We start from the raw sequence: 25,118 nt of genomic DNA on the forward strand, positions 1-25,118 counted from the left end.
CACCTTCTGCCTCCATATCTCAGAGGCTGCAGTAATACTATCATGAATTACTCACAAGTTCTTACAAGACTTTGAATTACTTTAAATATAGCAGTCCTCTGATCTCCTCATTTCATATAATGTGTATCCATGCGTATCACTTAGGGCAGGGTGAAAGGAAGAAGAGAACAGCAGGGAGAGGGAGGTAACTACAGAATAATTACTGCCAGTGTGAATGCTCTTCTCAGTCGTTACCCACCTGCCCTTTAAGCAACTGAAGAACGTTTTAAGGCTTTCCAAGTAAGTCAAGAAAGAAAAATTGAGACGTAAGAATAAAGCAGCAGACAGACAGGAGGGCTTAATTCTATGCAAGTCACCTGTTCCTGTTGGAGTGATACACTATGAACAGCATAATTTAAGTGTTACATTTTCAGCTTAAATATGCACATAATTAGCAGTGAGGCCAAACCAGAGTCCTAACTGCTTAGGATACAGACAGTCTTTGAAGAAACATAAGGTCCAAATCCTTCTCACCACCCTTAGATGCAGATACTATTCCCACCCACACAAGCTGTTCCTAAAATGCAACTATCCTCCATGCAGGGGATCTCAAAAAGCAAAGCGGGTTAAGTTTTCTGCTTTTGCCATCTCATTTTCCTTCCCGCATACTGACCTCCTTTCATACTGAAAAATTACACTAGCTGTTACCTTCCCAATAAAGGATAAAGGCTATCAATACTTCCCACACAAACTCAAACTATAGAGATGCTCTAATGTATATGAAGACCATTACCATTATAACAATCTCCCACGATATTCTCCTACGCCTTACAATTTCTCTTCACATCAGCCAAGATATACTGGTGCCCCAAGACGGCATACAAACCAAGTTAACTACATTGAACAGAAGTGTCACTTTTTCTTTTGAGGGTAGCCGAGTCCCAAAAGTGAGAAGTGATGTTTTACTGACACCTATGCACTGTTTCCTTCTCAGTCCCAGAGAAATGCATATACTTTCCATCACTGTCCAAGGTTGGGTGGGGCTTGTATACATACATTCCTATGTACATGCACACACGCACGGATATATACACATATATCTAACACGACTGCCGGTATGATTGCCTTCACCAACTCTTCAGCCCTTACAGGTCCTTAACCATCTGTCTCCTAAGCACACACGCACACTTACACAGACATACAAATAATTCATCTGGTCTGTAAAAGATGTTGCTAAGGGTATACTTTCTCACAACACCCTCTAGAGCAGGCTGAAGGTGGGCTATAGATTAGATTATTAGACTGTGTGCTGGGAAAGGACCAAAGCAGGTTCCCTTTCAGCCAGAGATGGTACCAGTGCCATGTATTATTATACCACTCTACCGAAATTTGTCGACGCAGTCTTGGGTCTGACCTGAAATCCTGGCTGCGTGCAGGCAAGGAACAGAGACCCTAAATGGCAAAGCCTGAGCAGGAGCCAGCCTGCAAAAAGTAGAGGCACCCAGCGCGCTTAAAGACCGTTGCCACTTTCTGCTCTACCAGTGACCTCTTGTGGGGAGGGTGGAAAACAACAGCCCCCTCTTTCCACACCGCTTTGAGCAACACCCGGGACAAAGGTGTTAAGCAGGAGCCTCGAGTTTACCGGTTTACGGGACCTTCAGTAGTTTTGCAAATTGCAGACTGGCTGAAAAAATACTGCAAGCTGAGGAAGTAGGGATAGGATGAGAAGGAAGATCCTTCTATTGTCATTGATAAACGGGTAGGGATAAAAATCACTGATGAAACCAAATTACAGTAATCTTGTACTCTGGACTGTATTGCAAAACAAGTGACTTTGTTTTGTTTTGTTTGTTACATTCAAGACCCCTAAAGAAATTGCTTTGGAAGGATAAATAGTGAGAAATCACACTGTAGTTTCTGCAAGTTAGGAAGCACAAGTGCTATGTAAGGCAAAGTACTGTGGAAAACAAAACTTGCAGCAGCAGCAGCTGAGCACTAATGGGATACTCCGCTTTACCAGTATTCCCATCTGATGTGGCACAGGCTGCTTAAAGCTAACTTTTCATGGGTAATCACCACCTGTACGTTCTCCGTCTAATGACTGTCTGAATTAAGATCCTGTAGAAGTGATCTGTGGTGCAACTGAAGCCCCTGGAAAAGCTGTGCTTTGAATGGGGGGGGGGGGAAATAAATATATAAAATCACTGCATTATGGTAAGCATTCCCAGAATTGGCACCTAACATTACAGCATTACCTTTAACAGTTTTTTCTGCCTCAGTTTGCCATCTGAAAATGGAAACTGCTTGTTAGCCATGCAGGAATATCATGATAACTGCATATCTCTGTACTCTATGTGCACTTGTGAAACAGTTCAGAAATACTACTGGTTTTGCAGCAGGATGTAAACAACATGCAATAAATCAAGATTAGGGCCACACATATTAAATAAGCACTAATAAGGCTACTTAATTACAGTTAGGGTCTTATGGATAAAAGCTTGTAGTCAGAAAAATAATAAAAGTTAAGGATCAAATTATTAACAATATCCACTTCATTTCCAGTTTGTCCTAGCTTTTGAATGTTCGAATTGGCAGATTTATTTTAAAAACAACTGAACTTATGTTATCAAAAGAAAAATAAGCAACCCATGAGAGCCAAATTGAATACACAGTAGGCAGGATCAAAAAACCCATATTATCACAAGAGCCTACCTCTTCCCAACACAGTGAACGTTAGCAGCAGTAGGTTTTATATGGAAGAGCAAAATGTGGAAGCTTTTGAAATTTAAGAAACACTTTGCCCAGGAGCTTCCCAGTAGTTTGGCAACGATACAGAAATAGTGAGATTCTGATCTTTGGCTCCAACAATCAGTGTGATTTCATCAAGAAACTTCTGTGCTTTCCCTAACCTTGACCTTTGTTATTTTTAATCTATTCTCTCTTTCCTACTCTCCTTTTTCATCCCATTTCATCCCATTCCCCACTTCAGATTTGCCCTCCACTAGGCTTCTACCTTTGATACCCTTCGTCCAACTTGTCCCAGTTTCTTCCATCCAATTTCACATTTAAAGACAAGTAGTAGGAAGCTTGGAGATGAAAACACAAAATGTTCCGTCACTCATTTTATCCCCTCTCAGCCCCAATTTAAAACCAGTTTCCCCACCAATCTCAACTCATCCTAGTTAATGTGATTTGTCCTACTCCCAGAACTAGCAGCTCACTCCTCGATTCAAGAAATGTCTTCTTTCACATTTTGAAGCCATCAGAACACTGTACCACATATAGAAGATCTAGATCTCTGCTCTCAGTTCTGTGCACAGGCTTTGCTGCACACTAGTAAAAAATGTCCCTGCCAAAATTTAACCAAAATCTTCCAGCAACTCTTTGGATATGAAAACAGAAAGCACAGTTCTTGATCAAAATCAGGCAGGGATCTTTCTTTGATCTTAAAATGACTGAAAGTATTTAATCTGAAACAAAGCTTATCCTTCTTACCAAAAGAACGACAAGGTCCCAGCACATGAAAGCTTTGAGCATCTAAAAATAATTAGACTTTCTCATTTAAAAATGGAAGAAATGACACATTTCCTCATGTCTATGAGCCATAGCGCACACAATTACCACAAGAGATCAGATGACACGTAGTAGTAACTTGTTTACATGTCTGATTGATGCTCCTTGACCTTAGAAACAGCTTGTGCCGTTTCAGTTGGCATTTTCTGTCATAGTTCTGCTCAGGGCAGAAAATAAAGCTTAGAAAAGTCAAGAACTTAAAAATGGGGTTTTATCTGAGACCTCATAATCTGAATAGGTGGCAGTACCAGCTCTCCTTATCGGAAAGGACATGTTCTAGGCCACGTAGTCCTGAACTACAATGTACTTCAAAGTGCTTGAGCACTTAATAATGCTCACAAGCTCAGCAACAATATGTAAATTTGCTTTCACGACCTTTTAAAGAGTAAAACTGCATTTCAAAGACAGTCTTCCGTAATTAAAAAAAGACAACAGTGGTGAAATACAGTTTAAATGATTAATATATTTTACTCAGTATGTACACAGTTCTCCAAACAAATTGGGTCATACAAAGGCAGTTTAAGAAGCGTAAAGTAACCACCTTATCAACTGTTACATGGGATACGTCTTAGCTGGTTTTGCTTCCTCCAGCTCAGCGTCCAACCAGCGGAATCTGCGGTGACGGCGCAGAACTTCAATTGCTTTTTGTTCTAGAGGTGTTGGTTGAATACCCAGGTCTTCCAAACCAGGAAGGTCAGGAAATGTCATGTCTGTTGTGTGAAACTTTAAAAAGACAGGGGAGAGGGGAGAAGAGGGAATTCACTTGATAGAATGAACAGCATTACACCCAATGCAATTATCACATACTAAAAAAATTGTGTACTTGTACCTGCAGTCACCTTTTTTCTTTTACAGAAACACAGTAGCATAAATCCATAGTACTAGAAACATTTAACACATCTCAAAACAATTTTCTACAAATGGCAGCTCGTGGGAGATTCTACTATAATTTCAAGGCTGCTGACATATAAGACTGTTTCCCCCAAGAAAGAACCCCGCAATACAATACACTGCTGCATCATGTAGTAGATCTGAAGATCTATTCAAACAGAAATGTGGACTCAGCCAACTGTGTGCCAGTCCCAGTTCCTTGACTGATTTTGGCTCAGTGTTTTCCCTTGGGAGAAAGAAAAGATTCAATGTGGCCCTACAGAACTATGGCATAATTATACAAGGTATTGAGTACCCAGTGTACTTCAACAGGAGATACAGATATTCTGCATCTGGCAAAAAGTCCTTCAGGCTTCAGATTTAGATTCCTGCATACAGGAATAAATAGCAGTGAGACATGCAGAAAGTGTCTTCATTTTTCTCTCCATCAAGTATGTATTATCAGGAAGATTACTGCACTGCAACCACAAATTCAGGCCAAACTTGTAAGGACATATTTGAACTGCAATTATGTACATTCTGCTTTGTCAAGAAAATGTATGTTGAATGATCATCTTTGATAGGTTGTTTTTCTCTGTTCATGGTTTACAGTAGGGTCCTGTATAGGACAAATATTTAATTTTATTACCATATTTGCCACACATATGACTTGTCTTAGAAAATGGAGATTTCTCTTATGCTATTATTCCTTGAAAGGTCTTAATTCAACCACATCTAATTTCATGTAGATTACTTAAGGATGAAAAGCTGGGAAAGTGGAACAATCAGACACAGAAATAACGTGGAGAAACTCCCCTCTTACACTACCCATGCTACAGCTGAATTGCAGTAGTTTTAGTGATTGGGTGAAGGCGTATTTTATGAAATGTAACTCTATAAACTACAAAGGCAGCTAGAAGTAAGGTTTTCAGATGTTACATCTACATCCTGGGTCAACACAGCCAATAGAATTACAATGCCAACTCTCTCTAGCATGGGAGACGAGTCAGTGGTTTGGGGAAAAAAAGTTTTGCACTAGACCATGAATAAGCTTACTTCCTTTATTACACATACTGTCCACAGTTTTTCACAATTATTTCTGAACAGGATAGGTAACCAGTTTATTTCACAGATGGAGAAATGTAAGCATAGAAATTAACTGCTTACAGCTATTCAGTAAGCAGCTCTAAGTATAGGACCCAGTTCTCCCAGATTCACGGTAGCACCCTATCTCAAATTAATTTGGGACCATCAGGCCAAAATAGGCTATCAATATTGCACCATAATAAAAGGCATTAAAACTCCAACTCTGCAAAATAGTTGGGAGAGTACCTGAAACCTTCAGAGAGCAGCAAGCTTAGAGACTGTCAGAGTACACGACTATCTTTGCTAACCTACACATATGCCAACAGTTTTGACATTAATATTTGCTAAATCCTACTTTCTCCTCACTTGCAGTTGGTTTTTTGCAAGTTATTTCTTCACCCCCACTTAGGGACTCTGAGAAGTTAGGAATAAACATGAAGTTGCAATGTGTTCACGAGAAATGCACTCTAACGTTAAGTGAGGATTTGGACTGTACCCAGCCCTGTCAGTTCAACTTGAGTTGTTAAAAAAAACATTATTTGGATGCTATAAGTGATTTTAATGCATCTAGAGGTACATAAACTCACTACTTAACTAGAAGTAGAGAGCACCCACCACACCCCCCCATCACTTAGCTGCACATTGCACATCCAATCTCTACTTTGTGCTATTTTCAATAGCATGTGTTTTGGGGTAGGGGGGAAGAGGCACAGCAAGCATGTAGCCTTGACCACTTTTAACACTTAAGAAGGTTGGGCCCTTTCCGCACGCCCATCATGTTACTTCTTGCTACATAACCCTCTCACCAATTGTTTCAACAAATTTCTTGGAATGTATTTAGAGAAATACGTTAACTATTCTTCCTTCACCAATGCTACTGGAAAGACTACACCATAATGATGCCTTTTAAAAAAACAATTCTGTTAGTCCATCTCTCTTACTAAGTCTTTGTAAGACTACACCAGAGGAATCTCCAGACCGCTTTGACAATGTATCCCCTTGGCACTGTAACAGGTCTGGACAAATAAGTTAAGAGTGAGATTGCAGAACAGTTGCTGCAGCAATTGGATGACAGGAACCATAATCATTTGTGAAGAAGGTTATATATACACACCCCCCTTTAAAAATTTAAATTTTTGTAGTATCCAAACAGTCTGAAAGCAGTTTTTTCTAATCAAATTCTAGCCATTGAACTGACTGAAATAATACACCACATGATGTACATGCATTTCAGCACTCCTTGAATGCAAAACTACAAGTGCAAGTTACAAATACACAGTGAAACATCTCCCAAGAAGAATTTGTGGATCATCCCACACTTACCCGGTCCACTTTGTCTCGTGTTAACCATGGTTCAAATGGATTAATCTCAAAGAATCTTGCAACTAAACTGCAATCGGAAAGAGTATTGCAAAAGTATAGTTGTTATCCAGATGCACAGAAGAAAACGAGAACTGGTAAAACTATTTCACACTTAATAGACAGTGAGCAAGAGCTTGTTCTGTAGCTGTTCTTGCAAGCTATGAATTCATTAAAGCAGTGAATGTGCCAGCCAGCAAGTTCTTAGTTGTGTTTCTGGTAACTTCAACTGTTTGCTACTGAATTATTCAATCTCCTGTTCTTTTACTTTGGAAGGGAATGGAGGAGCAGATATCTAGAAGTAAAAATGAGCATTAGTGGGTGGGGAAAATAAACCTCCACATCCAATTCCCCCCACACCAGAGACTTCAGTTTTGCCCCACTTTTCCTCCAAACTCTGTTCCCTAGCAGTGTAGGCAGTAATCCAATGAGTCACGAAGTTTGATTCAATGCCTCCATGAGAAAACACGCTTGCTGACAACTAAATGAGTTAACAGCCGTACAAACAATATGATGGAAACTGGAGCAATCTGCATCTATAAAAAGGATGAGGATTAGTATATTTGCAGTTTCCAGAAATGAAGTTTCCCTTGAGAGAAAGAAAATCTGGCAGAGGAAAGAAAATAACACTACAGCTCTTGCTCAGTGTCCTGGGACCAACAGTATTCAAGGTAGAACCTCTTACTGAAGTGCTCACCTGGGAGACTAGAGTGTTACTAAGTTACTGCACATAAACAGAACTAAGCTCATCCGCCTTTTATATGCACACTTTTCTCAAAAATATGGAATACCACTTAGTTTAGCCCATAAAGAGAAGAGCGTACCAGGGACTGCAGCAAATGTGAGTAAGACTAATAAGCACCCACATAGTTACTTTTTAACAAGCTGCTCTGTGTCAGCTGAGCCATGTTAACCTGATGCCTGTACAGCCCATTCAGAAACAGCCACAACAGTTTAAAAGGTTGTTTTAGCATTACTCATCATCAGTTACATGAATCCAATGTTGAGTCCTATTAGCAGATTGGTAGGAGGGTTCTAACACTGGTGACTGTTTTAGCTTATTAGTTTGTATTGTACTAACACTGAGGAGGACCAGCACCTCAAACATTAACACATCTCAAGCATGCTGAGGGCAACTTCTGAAATGGCTTTTACTGTTTGAGGCAGCTCTTCAAAAGGATGTGGTTATGCCTCAAGGACTAGGCCCAGGCTTATATTTGTATTGCACTTTTTCATATGCTATTACTCTGTAGCTGCATTTCAGCAAGTCAGCTTCTATCCTCAGTGCCCCGAGGCCAAACGGTACAGCTGCAGAATCTCAGTGCGCACAGAGCCTTTGCAGACCATCCACTGTAGTCAACTGAAGTGATGCTACAACTTCCTCTTCTTATCTCCCAATTCATTACCATCTTCTAAAGATGCTACTGCCCCCACATCACAGACAAAGAAATGCTTGCTCAGAACTACACTGCTCAAATTCCCAGGCCAAGATCTCAGTACAAACTTACCTGCAACACTGGCTCAAATCAATACAAATGACTGAACTAGAAGGTTAATCAATATCATCAATCAATACCCACACCCACCCTTACCCCGACTCTGCTTCCAGGGTAGCAGTGCTCACCAGATTGGAAGGACAGCTGAGAGTAGCAATACCTTAAGCTGCTGCAGAAGAATCTGTCAGAGGCTATGGTCAGCAACATATACACAGACTTTCCCTGTGGTACTATTAGAAGTTCATTTAGTTTGCTACTGATTTGTCTCTACTTAGGACCTTTTGCTGCTTCTTGAGTCTGCAAAGCCATTCAATGACTCTGGAATAAACAGTTATGCTAAGTTTATTACAAGTATACCTTCCATTCACTAGCTCATCAGATGCAGGCCTCTGCCTGAGCAGAAGACTCAAAGCTAGCTAATGAGTACCTAAGGTAAGCCAGTTTCTGCAATCCTACCATGTTAAATAACAACTGGCAATATTAAATAACCAATGCAACAGTTATTTATGCTTCTGTGCCACCTGGTAGATCCCAAGTTCTTAGTGAAGGAAGGGTCCCACTTACCGGTAGAGAGGACGTGGAAGTGGATAGGGAAGAAAGGTTCGAAAGCAAACTGCGTAGATGTATTCTACCATGTCATACAGGAGGTATCGGTTAGGTCTGAAAGAAAAAGTAACAAACATTACAGGTAATTAGATATACTTAAGTATTTGCAGCAAGAGACAAAAATTTTAAAGCCCTCCACCCCCAAGCCTACCAAGGGCCTGTTTTCTTCAATCTAAATGATTTGCCAGATTTGTCATTTTCCTCACAAGAGGGGAAAAAGTTTTGGCTCTCCAGATTCTGTACTGTTTGAAATAAAGAAGGATGAAGTTAGCAAAACCTATCATCTGACATCAGCCATAGTAATGCTGCAAGTCACAAACTGAAAAAACTGTTTTGCCACTGCATTGGGTGCTGGTGCCCAGGCACTGGGAGCAGTGGCTGCAGAGACAGCCTCTGTGGAGAGGTTGGGGCTGCCCCGTGCCTGGCATGGCCGGCTCCAGCAGATCCACCGCAGGGCACAGCTGAGCACCTCAGACAAGATGGAGGCACCTCTGGGAAAACTTATTGAAGAAAGGAGAAAAATGCCACACGGGCAGAGATGGGGGAGGAAAAAAGTGTGAGGAACAGCCCTGCAGACACCAAGGTGAGAGCAAGAGAGGTGTTCCAGGCACCCGAGCAGAGATTCCGTGCAGCTCATGGAGCGCCCACGGTGGAGCAAGTTTATCCTGAAGGACTGCAGCCCGGGGAAGGGCCCACGCTGGAGCAGGGGAACAGTGTGAAGAGGAAGGAGCGGCAAAGAGGAGCTGTTACAGACTGACCCCGTAACACGCTGTTCCCCCATCTCCCTGCGCTGCTCGGGAAGAGAGGGTAGAAGAGTTGTGAGTGAAGGAGTGAAGTTGAGTCTGGAAAAAGGGTGGAGGGGAGAAGGTGTTGTTTTATTCTTTTTGTCTTCATTTCACACTATTCAAATCTATTTTAATTGACAGTAAATTAAATTAATTTTTCCCAAGTCAAGCCTGTTTGGCCCATGACAGTAACCGATAAACAATCTCCCCATCTTTATCTCAACCCATAAGCTTTTCATACTATTTCTTCCCGCTGTCCTGTTGAGGAGGAGGAGTGAGCAGCTGGGTGGGCATCTGGCTGTTGGCCAAGGCTAACCCACCGCAATCATACCAAATTAAGTGTATTCTGTGTACTTTTAAAGCACACCTTTAACGTGCCTCCTCCATGCTGACTCAAATTCTGAACGCAAGATTTTCAGTGCTGGGACAGGACTGAATTTGTACAAGCCCATTTGGCACTTTGTAATAGAAGGAAGCCAGAAAGCAAATGGTAAAATTAAGAAAGGTTTGTTAACAAGACATCCCATCTTTGGTAGCAAATGGCTGCAAGAAAATTGATTCACATGCCTTTGCTCAACAAAGAACATACTGTTCTCTTCTCTAAAGCAAAAGGAAGAAACTAAGGCAAATTCCCCCAAAAGAATGCATTCCCCATCTCAAGACAGAAGGAAAGAAGCAGTCAGTCCCCTGCACACCTGCAGTCATTTAAGAGAAACATATACCATTGAAAGTTCCCATGCCTTTCTTGTTCAGACTTTGCCTTAGCGTTTTAATAGGCTATCTTTATAGGTGGCTCAGACTGAAACAGATACCTTGGCTTTCAAGACAATTTACTGGTATTCCAAAACATTTGGAAAATTCTTCACAACATAAGAGCACACTGCTGAGCACCGGTGTGTCACTTGGTGTTTCAACCTTCAAAATTACATCCTGCTGATCATGATCAAAGGAGCAATGAGCACACCAAAAGTGTGTCTCCTAACGATTTACTATACTTTTCAGCTAATGCAGAGACCCCAGTGACATGACAATCATCTTGAGGCCGATTACTTCCCAGGTAGGGGCCTTCTAAAAATAAGACTCTGTAGGCTTTCTTCATATTCAGTCTCCCTTTTTTTTTTTTAATAGGAGACACTGAATTACTGTTGCAATCTAAACCCCCACAAAATGAAAACATGCTAGAGTAAGATTGTCTAAGAATACAAAACTTCACACATTCCAAAAATCCCAGACTGTGATACAAAGAATATGTATTTCAGTTTGATAAATCCAAGGTCTCAAAGGTATCAGGGTCTGAGGTTGCATGCACAAAAACTGAGCCTTCAATTAACATGGTCTTCAGAAAGAACAGCAATGCTAATAACCACAAACAAAATTTGTTGATAAATACTGGAAAAAAGACAGAACTCCAAATTACTACTACTTTAGATTGTGAAAGAAAATTAGGGCAAAATGTTCTAACGGATATATACTTAAAGACAGGTCAGCATATTTGCGAGAATTCAAAAGAATTCAACACTCAAAACTCCTTACCAACTTCATACAGTTGGCTGGATTATAGAATTTGAGAGCAATCTGCATGTATGAAGTTACAGTAAAGGACTACTATCAAAAACAAGATAGTAAGTTTTCTTCTGTTAATAGAACTTACAAGAGAAACACACCAAAAAGTGGTAATGTCAAATTTACTTACTCAGCTGAGAATAAACAAACAAACTGTTTTCATTAGTTATTGGCTTTTTTTTTTTTACCAAATTTTTTGCCCTTACACTCTAACATCCTCATGCCTATCCAAAAGTAGTATAAGCCAATTTCACTTTTATCCTCATATGTAAGAACCATGTAACAATGTATACTGTAGCCAAACTTAAAAATGTGAAAATAAATACTGTTTGTTCCTTTACAAATTACCAAATATTAAAAATACAACTTCACCAAGAATAGAATCACATTGAAGTATCACTACATTAACCACAATACCAGCAGACAGCAAGCTCTAGAGAATATCAGCAATAAAGACAGAAGATTTAACAAGCGGATGAAGCAAAACCAATGCCATGGGGAACAGGTAAAAAAACCAAAACAAATCTTCAGTCATTCAGAAATAGCAATGACACCACTAGCTGTCATAGTTAAAACTCTATTCCACCATATAGTAGGAAGGAAAAAAAACCAAAACAAAACACCACAAAACCAAAACCACAGAAATAGAATGCTCTTTTACAAAATTAGTATTTTAAACTCAAACTGGTAACTCCTTTTAAAAAAAATAAAAAAGCATCTCATACAGCTTTAGTCAAGGGTTATGCTGCAGAGTTCCTTTGGTTTTGCAACACTGATTTGGATCTTTGGTTTAGATCAGCATTTATTCAAAGTCTTTTCAGTCATTGTTATGTGCCTGAAACTGTATTCCCTGCAGTGAGAGCCTGGCATCCTTGCTTGAATTCTTGCCTCTGAAACCTGGGCACTGAACTCCGAGCCTTCTGTAAATTGCCAAAAAATGAGACTTTGAAACTGTAAGAATACATTCAAAGTTGAGCCAATTGCCCTTCCATTTGGCTGCAGATAGTGTTCTATTTTGTGTGCAGTTCTCAATTTCTCCTGCAGTTGGAGCAGCTGCTTCTGCTGAGACAGCGATGAAACTAAAAACGGGCACATCTCCATCCTTTTGTGGCAGGCAGTTTTGGATACACATTGACCCACCTTCAAGTTTGCCCACAACAGATAAAATAGTCATTCAAAATGTTAATTTTCTCACATTTTGTGGTTTTGCATTAGTTGTGTCCATCTGACACCTACACATCTATTCTCTTTGATAAAAAAAGTGGTTTTGAATAGCTGTCCAGCATTTGTTTCCACTCATTAAAGATCTTTAGTGTGATGCTTCATGTCACCCCAATCTGAAAGCAACTTCAAGTTACTTAGTAACTTTATTGTTGCTGTTAGTAGTCCTTTCAGACCATTGGTAGCTTCTTTCTCTTATTTTGCTAGTTTTTGAGCAAAAGTTCCTCAGCATGAACCAGAAGAAGTTGAAGACCTGCTTGCTGCCTCTTCCAGAACACCAGCACACAGCACAGCTAGCCTAGCTGTCAGGATAACATCTTCCTCAACAGCTCAGTTACAGTATTGAAGAAAGAGACATCACACGAGTAAAAGACGCACCAGCAATGATCTCTGCACTACAGGAATAAAGAGCTGTCACTGCAACAGCGTCACAAAACAAACATGGAAAAAACAATGTAATTTCAGATAAGCCTTTGCAAAATCCAGACACTACGGACATTTTCAGTGTATAAAGGGAGGAAGACAGAGATGTGCAAGCAACAGAAAAAAAAAAAGAGAGCTGCTCAGCATCATTTGTATCTTGACTAATTAGCAACTGTTTTCTTTATCAATGAATCTAATGTTCCTATTACCACCTATATTGGATGAATACCAGTTCCAGTGCTATGTTACAGTATCAAAACATGGATCCACTACCTTGGCATTTGGCACATTGCTTATTCTTAATGCTAATGACCTATTTGACTTGGAGCTTTTGTACACAAAATATTCCAAGAGATGCACTGTCTCTATCCATTCTCATTCCAGGTGGTTTTCACACAGCTTTAGCAGAATTTTCTCCAAATCTATGTTGTCTAGCATGTTTCCCAAGATTGCCTATTTCTTTGTGTGCACATACATAACATTAAATGCAAAGGGGCCCAAACTAGGATTTTCAGAGTACTCACAATAACAGCTTGAGTCATTTTTCCTCCCAAAAAGGAGGTGGAATTTATTGCAGCTCAAACTGTGTGCATGGATGGAGAAATTAAATGTACTGTGCAGCATGCCAAAAAAAGACACCAAAAAGAAGTACTTCAGTTAATTAGAATCAGAAAAGTAACCTACCCAGCCAAGGCGTATGTTTTCCCTTTAGCATCAGGATCCTTAATTGCATTAATAATTGCCTTTGCTACATCAACCACCTGTGAGAAACAAATTCAGACAATTACCAATAGAAAATAGGAATGCGTGCACACACTCCTATTTCAGAAGTGATTTACAGGGTGAAAAGAAAAAAACTGCACGCACACACACACACACACACAGAGGATTTGGGATTGTCTTGTTTTATTGAAAACTTACATATACCGGTTGCTTCACTGTTTTTTTGCCCAGAGAAATAAGAGGCACACCACCAAACCAGCGCATGTCTGACAAAGACACATACATAACTTGAGAATAAAATCTGTGAGTCCTTTCAGTAAGCAAATAACCAATACATTTTGCACTACACTAAGTGTGGATCTCTTCTGAAAACTGACTTAACTTAAAAAAAAAAGCATTGGGAAGAATTACTATCTAATTCCAGTAGTGCTGTTTTCAACGCACATTTAGTTTTCTTATTAACAACAATAGCAAGGCTGTATTTACTACTTAGAGTGATTCAGAGATATCTCAACTTTGCAAGATAGAAACAGATTCCACTCTTTCCTGTCTAGCAATTTTGCTGGCAATACATCAGAGTCATTACTGTTGCTTCTGAGCCCAGAATAACTCAGGTCGATTTTCACATTCAAGCATTACCAACTTGAAAAACTACCTTCAGGGTAAACTACTTTGAGGGTTAAGATGACCAGACCTTAGCTCAGAACAATCTAAATAAAAAACCAATAGTACCCATCCCCCCTCAAAAAAAAAATCATACGATAACTAGATTCAGAAAGAATTCAGTCATGAGATGAAAATTTATTATGTTTCCCATTACACACCTCCAGCTAACAAAACATATTTCTGATAAACACATACCTCTCTGCTTTTCAAAAGCAAATCCCATTTTCCCTCGTTCTCTACAGACGAGTATAGAAATCATACATGATTTTATTATTTCAAGAGTACATACTTGCGTAATGATTGAGAAATCGGTCCTCTCTCCCAAACATCTCAGAGGGCTTCAAAATTATAGCATCTGGAAATTCTTCCCTCACCACGTTCTCTCCAACTGCCTATCATTCGATTAAAATGAACACACTTATTAGATCCATTGTGAAAGACCAGAAGAGGATGCCTCTTCAGAACTTAATGTATCCTGACTAAAGCACTGAAAGAAATGACACCATCAGTAGCACAAAAATTATTTATATCTGAGCCATTTGATCTTTGAGATGCTATGCTAAGATAAAGGTCTCACAGAACATCCCAAAAGTCCCATAAACATGTAGATCATTTCTTCTATTTGAGATACAATACAGTCTCAGTAGTGAAGCGACACAAATTTAAAGTGACAAAGTTCAAAAAGGAAGAAGCCTAACCTAAATACTTTTCTTGCTTACATCAGACCAGAGCTTGAAAGAAAACAGAAGGTTTACATAACCCCTACTACATTATCAGAACACTCCAAGAACTGCTTAAGTACAGTTAGAAATTTCAGTGGCAGCTATCCACTTTCCACATAGGACTGGCCAATACAGTAAGGCCTAACTATCCTACAGAGTTGTTACACATTGAGACCTACCAAATTTTAACCCTGGTTTTAAAAACTCTTTATACTAAAGACAAGGCAGAGCACAGTGAGCTCAAACAAAACAAAAATAGCTGAAATGGGGACAATAGCTGTATTAAAAGAGAAAAATCAATAATAGAAAAATTATACCTCCTAATAAGGAAAAAAATAATAGGGTAACAAATACACTTTTTTTGTGTACAAGAGCAGGTAACAATCCCAAACCAAGGGCCTGGAATCCTGATACTCATCTGTCTTTGCAGCATTCATTTTGGTATCAGCCACTTACTTTGCTAGGTCATTCCAGCCTTAGATGTTAGGCCTGATATTGGATCCCAAGCCATCAAACTAGTTCTTCTTTCTTAATGACAGCAATTTTAGATGCAAAGATATTCAGGGACAGAAGAAATAAAGTTTTCAGCAATACAAGACCTACTTCCCTTCAAAGCACATGAAATACTAAGAGGGATTTCTCGCTCCAATAAGCACAGTAACCCAAAAATTCCTCAGCTGCAGAAAACATTCCATAATAAGTTCATACACTGATTTCCTTCAAACACACCCAATTGGCAGGGGGGTGGGGTCAGGGGATGGGGGGGGCCAACAACAACAACAAAGTAGGCTCTCAGAACATATATTCAAAAGGACTGCAGACTTACTTTACTCCTGAGGTATTTGGAGGGACTCTTCATGCTAGCATTCAGGTGAGAGATATGAATGAGTGTTTCCACACCAGCTTCCCTAGTTATCTGTGCAATACTTTTAGGAATATTTATAAATTCATCTTCAAAACTGAAGTTTCTAAAACAAGGCAAAACACAAGTTTTACTTTAAGAGTCATCAACAGTGGCTGCCTACCAACCAAATAGCAATCATTACGCATTACTTGAATATATTTCAAAAACCTATCTTGATGCTACTTGTTAGAAACAAAGTTTCCTTTCATGAGGAACTGTTCATAAAATAAAAACCAGAGGCAAGTGAAATGCAACAGCAAGCTTCAAATACAGCTTTAGTACTGTCTGCTTTTTCACCTGTTAAGATTAAATCAGTATGAAAAATCCTCTTGCCCACTTGTCTGTGACAAACAGAAAACTCTTCCCAAGTGAAAAGAGATTATTTTTTTTCTTTAAAGAGAAGTGCTGCATCTTGAAATCTGAGCAAAGCTGTCTTTTTACACCACCTGTTCAAAATTTGACTTGATTTGATGCACTCAATTACACTACAAAGGAGCTCAAAAATTCTGAGCAGCCTAAGTTCGGGCAGATGCTAGGCATTGGGTAAGTGGACAAAACAAGACCAAAGAACACACAGGTGCTTATGCAAATGGGAAACTTTACATTGACAGAACAGTTAGAACCATTTCATAGCAGCTGTGAGGGACTTCAAGGAGAAGCATGCAGAAAGAACAACTACTCCACTCACTTATATGGCATTCAAGGGGCCTAAATTAGGGGGTTCAACTGTAATCTAGTTTGGCATCTGATCAAGAACAATTCAGAAGCTCTGTCTCCAAGCAGAACTGACACTATAGGCTGGCAACAATCCCAAAATTGTTTCCAACTATCCCAAGACTGCAAGAAAGAGAATTGGCTTCTTGGGTCTTTATATTGTCCTTGTAAGCACCCCGCTCCATCTTTTCCATTTGCTCTGGGTAACAAACATCTTGTCCAAATGCCTGCCTCTCTGCCCTTATCTACTCCCACTGCTCTTCAGATCCCACTGGAGTCTAAAGAAAGCCTTAAAAATAAAAAGTTATTTTTGACCCTTCAATAACTAATCTGATCCTGGGAACCATCACTCCTGTTCTACTCACAAAAATAGATTTTAGAAACACACAAGAACGAACAACATCCCTCCTGTAACTATGGAGTTTTTAAACAACATTGTATACACAGATGAGACTGTACACTAATGTTAGGCAAGGAGGAAAGTACTTAATGGCAGGCTTTACTTTTTTTGACTGATCTCTACTTCTAATTCACTTTTTTTTTTCCTCCTTAAGTTTTTGATAGACTTCAGGATAATTACAATAGTTAGTCTAACCTCATGTTTAACAGACAATAGAATTTTATCTCAGGGTTCCAGCGCCACCATTGATACCAACGTGTATAAAACGCATGATAAGAACATTTGTGCAATACAGTGGTAAGTTTTGGAACGTCCCAAATTCTTTAACATGTACCAAGACTCCTCTGCTGCTGAATCTGTTGAAACTGATCAGTGACAAGGTTTGGGGTGTTTTAACTAGAAACTCTTCGCTATCATCCTCACACTTCCTTTCAATAACAAAGAAACCCTCCCTTATATAAATCATACTTTCTACATGAGTCCAGAAATTTTAAAGGGGAAATACATGAAATACGTATCTGAAAGAAACAAAGACTACACTGTCCTTGGGCCAACCATACAGACTTTCTTTTCTTCCCGCACTCCCACATTACAAAGAAATTTCTTCTGTTTTGACAGCAATAAGCGTTTGAACTCTTACATTCATAATTTAGTAACAGCACAAAACAATCCTGACAGGTTGGTTTGTGTATTTTTACCTATATCCCAAAGTCTGACGAAGATATAAAAAGAACCAAAAAACTTGTCAGGTGCACAAGACCTAAGTTAATTTACGTTTGGTGGGCTTCTTCCCCAATAAACTATGTTATAGACTCCAACAGTGGGACAAGGAGCTAAGTGACTATCAGAAAAAGAAAGTACCTCTATGAGTTTGAATGCAAAATCAAAGTGTCTCCCAGAAGCTATGTATGTTACTTGACTAGGCAAGAAACAGCTGAAATAGTATGTCTGTTGGCAAGCATCTATTTTGGGAAAAATAATTGTATAATTTGAGACTACTAATTCTATTCTATTAATACAATTTGACTATTAATTCTACAATTTGAACGTCAAACGGCTCTTCACAAAAAAAAGAGCAACAAAGGCATTAAGCTTGTAAACACAGATGAAACTGATATCTACATTTGTTTCTGCCTATTATGATAGCATAATTAGGTACTTCATAAAGGCAAATCACACAACTAATGACTTTTTGTCTGGCGGCTCTGCACAAGGCTTTAAATAAAGTGGACGTAATTGCATGCACATATACACAAAAATGAGGCTATTACAGGTATTTTTAACGTAAAATAAATATGTTGGATTTTTTTTTAAAATGGATTTCAAAAAGGAACTATTTTTAAAAATTATTACAAAAAATGCTTATGTAACTAATACTGTCTGTGCCAAAATTCTATCAAGGAATGATGTTATTAATCATAATCTTAGGGACTCTCCATTAGCTATTCCTGTTTATTAACATTTACCAGAGAATAGGAAAAGCTTGATCATAGCTTATTCTAGTAGGCTATAATTCATCACTATGCCAAAGCGGCAGGACAGAAACCCACTTCTGTAATAATGTAAATACGAGCTCACAGAAACTGGTGAGCCTGTCAGCTATAGGAAGGCATCCATGAAACACCTGTAAGGTGTATAAAAGCAGCACATTGAACCCTCTGACAGAAGAAAAGCTGTACACTAGAAAATTATAGAAAGAATGCACTTTTCAAGAGCAAATCATAACCAGGACTCTAGTTAACCATTTAAAGAAATGGAAAAAATTTTATATACAAAATTTCAGTTTTCCCTTTTCATAGAAGCCAAGATTAATGTATACTGTACACACACTGTAAAACGTGGCTACAATGTCCAATACCTGGTGCAAATCTATCTATATAGGGGGGAAAAAAAGGAAAATTACTTTGTTTCCCATTCCTTTCCAACAAGATTAATGACCACATTGCTGTGTTCCACGGCTCTTCGGATAGAGTCTTTGTCCTTACAGTCCCACTCCTGTAACCAGAGCATCAAATGGGAAAAAGATGAGATAATGTGTAAATAGGCATAATCAAAGAAAGCTCTTTCACACCATTTCCATTTAGAGGCTAAACAATAGCTGGAGTTCTGACTTTGAGAATGATTAACAGACTTCCTTGTATAGCAATGGTATTGTATTTGATCTAAAGCCAAAGCAAAAAAGACTTACTAAGAAGAGAAGTTGCCCCAGGTCACCCATTGGCCGCAGATACATGAGGTCATACTGATCACAGCGATAGGGTATGATTACTTGAGATCCAATGCGACCTAAGCGTTCAAAAAAAAAGAAAGTTTCATTTATCTCAAACTACTACATAACTAAGTAGATGAACTTCTGAATATACAAAACTTCCTTTTTTTCCCTGGCATTAAAGGACAACAAATGCACATAGATATCTTGAATAGTTATCTGCAAAGCTAAAAGTAGAACAGAAGTAAGTTTTTGAACCTACATCATTGGAATTCTTAAGCAGGGACTTACTTGAGTATTTGGGCCTGTAAGACAAAACATAGAAGCTTGCAAGAAGCTTGTTAACAACAACAAAAAAAAACAAAAAAAGTCAGTGTGCGCTATAAACATAGTACAATACCTAAAAGTGTGTCATATCTATGCATATTTGCATTTTTTAAGTTGCATGGAAAGAAGGAAAAAAAAAGCAAGACTTCTTTTCTAAAACTTAAATTCAAAAGGGCAATTCTAAAGAATTCCAATTAAACTCCTGCAAACATTTTAGTAAAATGCACTAACAAGGCCAAAAACAGAAGAATCAAATACATGCTGTACCTCTCCTCAGATCTGCTTGTTACAGACTGAAAAACAGTACTTGAAGGAGAACGACTTATTTTAACGACTTTAACAATCTTCAAAAGCTTCTAAATTTCCTAGATTAAAGCAGTTTTTACTAATTGTCACATCTTGGCACTTTATCAGACCAAACGCTATGAAAGTATCACAAAAAACACTTTTAAAATCTGAAGTGCCAGAGATTTCTAGATCCTGCAACCTGAAGAAAAACTAGAGTTCCGTTAAACACAATTTATTTTTTTAATTGGTACTCTTGGGGAACATTACCTAAACGGTTGACAACATATCGTCCTAGGAAACCTGTAGCCCCAAAGACAGTGGCTACGATGCCACTAACAGAGGATCGTCCACTTCTTCCATGAGGGATCACAGCATGATGAACTTGGTGGTGCTGCTGCAACACAGATGGTGCTACAGCTAACACAGAAATGCCAGGGCCTACAACACAAAACGGGAGAGAGCATGTGATACAAGCTAAAAGTTAGCAGTGACAACACATAGTTAATGTTATTTTTCTCACTACAGATACATTTTCTCTAATCTCCCTCAGCAAAATTTCCCATGTTAAGACTCCTGACAGGCTATTTCAGAGACATCTGGATAGGTCAGAGGAGAGCAGGCTTGAGGGACCTGTTGTTCAAAGTCAAAGACCAAACTAAGATACAAAAGGAGCAGACTAAGGTTATTGGTTCCTAAACAGCAAATAAAGCTTAACTGGCTAGCATTAGGACTTGATGTATAAGGTGAAGCACAGAGGTTAAGCAAATAAAGAATACTTGGTACAGGCAGGTCCCACCTGAGTACATCCACATTCTGCTTCCAGATCTGGGAACTGTGGGACAAATGACCTCAGAATCACTTCATATGCAATTAACCAGACATTTTACTTCAGTCTAAATATAGCAGACCCAAATGTTGGAAGAGGCAGCAATCTTCCTATATCATAGCTCTGGAGTGAAGGGAAATGAAGAGATGCAAAGAGCCAGATCCATGATGCATAGAATATTGCCTCAAAGATGTTCCTCTTCTCAAGCAGCTATGAAAACTTGAAAGCCACAGAAATAGGACATCACTAGGATACTGACATAAATTGACAAGGTAGCTCCAATAGGGAGTTTGAAAAGAAGAAACATATGTCCTTTCCAACCAAGTTAGCCAAAAGCAAGAAATAAACTGCTTGTAAGAGATTTTTGAAATTAGAAGTGTTTAGTGTTACTACATGTCCATGCTCATAAAAAGAAAGGAACAGATGAAATATAGAGTGCATAAACACACTACAGACATCTGGCTGTTGACAAAAGCAGACCATAAGAGCTGTCATTGGAAAACTAACTTGAGGATATAACAGAAATCCAGTAACTGACCTTCCAACTTTTAGTAAGTCATGGCCATAAGCATTTTCTGGATAAGAATAAGCAAGTTTAATCTTCCCCCTATAAATCTAAGTAGCAAGAATCATAATGAAAACAAGATTAGTATTAGATATCAGAATTACAGATGCATTAGGAAGCAACAAAAAAAAATCCCACTTGTAGACTAAAGGAGTAAGTCTTATCCTGACATGGTTAGGTATTACCAGCTACACAGTGGCACTAATGCTGTAGCCATGACATTAAGAAGATCAAAAGGACAAGGTATGTTGGGACATAAATTATATTTTGTTAGATCAGCTGACAGAATTCAAACCAGAAAATCCAGCAAGATTTCAGTGCCTGAAGGAGGCGCTTCTCTACCCAAAAGTTTGTCTATCCTCCTCTCTCCATACCCCACAAATTGGAATAGTAAAAGATACCACATCTCCAATTTTGTCCTGAAAGGTAGCTTGACACCAATTTAACTAAAGCGATCACACATATACACTTGTACTTATCAAATTAATGCACTATGCCTAAAAACTGTACTCCAATTGGCTGATAGAAACAGGACAAAATAAGATATTACCTACACAAACTTCAAGTAGGTATATGACTTCCTAAAAAGCAACTCTCCTACAAAATAGGTCCAAGCTTAGGAACAGTTAAACTGGGCATGGTATCTGTCTTGAAGTGACATATATGCAGGGCCTCTCCATTACTGATGCACAGACCTTGAGACTAATAATGAGAAAGAAGGAAAATACACTCTATGATAAGGACCCATTAAAAAAAAAAATGCAAAAAACCCACCACCACAAAAAAAACCAAACAAAAATACCAAAAAAAAGAATAAAAATCAATCACACCATTTGTCAAAGAGCTGCTGGAGTTTAATAAAAGTACACACTCATGTAGCATCCAATTAATGTCTAAAAACTTGGCATGCAGTTTTAAAAGTGACACAATGTGTTCATATTAAATTTTATAATACCTCAAACTGAAATTTTAAGGAACATGCCAACTCATCACTGCCACATTCACCACTTATCTTCACTCTCTCTTTCTTCCATCATCCAGTTAATTTAACATTGCCCTCTAAAATCTTTGTGTTTACTTCTGCGGAATTACAGTGAAGGTGAGGACAGTCATTTCAATGCATTTCCAATACAGCACATCTTAAAACACACTACCACGCTATCCTTACAATGCTGACACAGACAACACAAACATACAGCCCATACCCTAAGTTTTTCCATGCAAAACTGTTGGAGCAGGGTGGTTGCCTTTTTTTTCCTTTATTCTTTTAAAGGAAAACAATAGAACAAACTTGTAAATGAAATCAGCAGTGTATGCTGAATACTTTGTACAATGTAATGGGTAGCCATGAGTGCAGATTAACCAAGCTCAGTACAAGTGCAAGCATAAAGGATAATACTGAGGGAGACAGTTGGATGATCTTGTTACCTTCATTCTTGTAGTGTTCTAATAACAAAGGGTTTGTTATTTATTTTTTAGGATAAGCAGACTCACAGAAAAATGACTGGGTTCTTTATAACCATCAGGATTCCTTCAAGTATGCAAAAACGCTACATGGTATGCTGAGATGGTGAAAGAGAAAGCTTGATGACCTATACTCCTCAGTACTTTGTTTACATACACTTCTTTTTCTAAGGGTTTGTAAAAAAAATAAAATATTTACAGAATATTAATATTTACAGAATTAACACTATCTCTGTTACATTCAGATAAGAACACATTTCAGTCATTGCAATATAAAACCCAAAAGCAACAAGATTTCAGTCCACTGTGAGCACCTGTTGAAAAAAGTATTATTATACAGATCAACCCATGTAAGAATGACAAGAAAGTTAATCTGAAAAAAATTATACACGTCTTTTGTGGCTATTTTGTGGCTTTTTTGCTGTTATTTCTGCAAAAATTATCGGTGACAGGCTCTTCATGACACTAAGACTATCACATAACAAGTAACATCCAATTACTGTTTTGTATTCTCCCACCTTTGTGTATACACCTGTTGTTGCTTGCCTTACACTGCGAGGTCTTTAGTGGTGTACATCTTGTCTTGTTCCATAACTGTACAAGATCTGTCACAAATTATCACTATCTATGGCTACGTGCCCAGTTACTTCTCTATTACAAAAAACAAGTTGAGATATAAGGGTATCCACGAGACTCAAAAGAAAGCAGGCTAGAGATCCTCACACTGATTCAAAACCAGTAAAGAACCTTCCACCTGGTCTGGAGCCCTATCAAAATGCAACATTTAGTAAGTCTGTACAACGTAACTTAACAGACCCATACAGTTTTCACAGCCCATATTAACACCTACAGACTGAGCAGCACTGCTTAAAAACTCTGTGCTTCCATGTAACACAGACTTGCACAGGGATTCTTTCCCAGGGCAGTAGGTTTTCATCTTCTTTGCTAACCAGAATCTATTTGTCACTGAAAGTTTATTTTTACAATCCATATTTGAAGCAGTTTATGGATGCTGGTTTGCATTAAACCTCAGATACCCACAGTAAACCAGAACAGTTTTTTGAAAAGACACATTGCTCCAATTAAAAGCATGTTAAATCCCTTCCTTGCCTTTATCAACCAACAAAACCTGTTTGCCATCTCCCACTTTACTCAACGGAGGAGCAAGCACATTGAATCAGTTTAACTGAAAATCGGTTCCGTTTTGGTGGCAAAGGCACAAATACAAGCTTTAAATGTAATTTTGGCATACGAGCGTGCTTATAGACGATGGCCAAAACGTCAAGGTCACCTAAGAAACGGTAAAAGGAATCCAGACGTTTAGCCTACCAGGTAGCATCTCATCTGCTGAGATTTTGACAGTCCCAGCGAGACAAACCAACCGCAGGGCTACACCGCTAGCCTGAGCTAGTCCCCCATGCAGCCCCTTGGGCTACAAACCCCCGTTCCCTAAATAGAAGGCAGACAGAAAACCGACCGCTTCTGCCGCAAGCAGTTATTTTCGCCAGCCGCTTTGCAGACGCTGCCCTGCGAGCTCCCTCACCCAGCCCTACTCCGAGGCCCCGCGGTGAGAGAAGGGAGGCCCGAGGGCTGCCGGCTGCCGCAACACCCTGCAGGCTCGGGCAGAGAGCTCAAGGGCAGCCTGGCTCCCCGCGGGGAGAAGCGGCGGCCCGGCACCAGCCCCTGGGCGACGGTGACACTCACCTGCCCTTCGCAGAAAGAGGCCGCGGGGAGCCCGAGAGCAGCGAGCTACGGCCGCCATCTTGCTCTACCCACCAACCCCCGCGGCGGACGGCATGCGGGCAGGGTCAAACCTCTGCCCCGCTGCGTGCGCAGCCGTCACCCGCCGGGCGGGAGGGAGGAGTGCGCCTGCGCAAAGCCGCCTGCCTGCCGCAGCGCGCCTGCGTGTAGAGGGGACTCGCTCCGTGCCTCCTCCTCGGCGGGAAGGGGGGGGCGGGGCTGCGGCACGTGCGGCTCCCGCCTGAGGGGTGGGCCACGCCCACCCTGCGGCTGAGGGGAGGCGGCGCGCGCGGCCGGGGCTCCCCTCATGGCGGCTCCTCCTTCCCCGGCGCCTCAGCGGGGCCGCCGGCAATCCTAGCCCCTGGCTGCTCTCGGGCTGGTGGGCTGGAGGCAGGGCGGCCGGTGGGGGACGGGGAGGGAGGCCGGGCGGTGAGCTCCGTGGCAGGGTGTGGTGGTCAGGCTGGGGCCGACCGGGGAAGGACGCTTGAGGGAGGCCATAGACGCGCAGGTCTGGAGGGTGGGACGGAGGTTTGGAAGCACCCGAGAGAGGGATTTCAGAGGGAGGGTGAGCCCGCAGCGCTTGCAGGTGCACTTGAAAACCCCGAGCTC

At 40.0% G+C, this 25,118-nt stretch overlaps 1 protein-coding gene across 1 annotated transcript; it reads right to left on the minus strand.

The window, feature by feature from the left end:
- Positions 1 to 3,995: 3,995 nt before the first annotated feature.
- NDUFA9 (NADH:ubiquinone oxidoreductase subunit A9) lies at positions 3,996 to 24,620 on the minus strand. The gene is made up of 11 exons (XM_049821433.1): positions 24,474 to 24,620; positions 20,182 to 20,352; positions 19,279 to 19,376; positions 18,994 to 19,085; positions 15,899 to 16,040; positions 14,640 to 14,742; positions 13,883 to 13,950; positions 13,646 to 13,722; positions 8,928 to 9,023; positions 6,832 to 6,898; positions 3,996 to 4,275 (listed from the first exon to the last, which is right to left on the minus strand). The coding sequence occupies exons 1-11, from the start codon at positions 24,529 to 24,531 to the stop codon at positions 4,105 to 4,107; spliced, it is 1,143 nt and encodes a 380-aa protein (XP_049677390.1). The 5' UTR covers positions 24,532 to 24,620; the 3' UTR covers positions 3,996 to 4,104.
- Between the last annotated feature and the right edge of the window lie 498 nt (positions 24,621 to 25,118).

This window comes from Accipiter gentilis, chromosome 18 (genome assembly GCF_929443795.1).
Source record: "Accipiter gentilis chromosome 18, bAccGen1.1, whole genome shotgun sequence".
In the NCBI taxonomy this organism is placed as follows: domain Eukaryota; kingdom Metazoa; phylum Chordata; class Aves; order Accipitriformes; family Accipitridae; genus Astur; species Astur gentilis.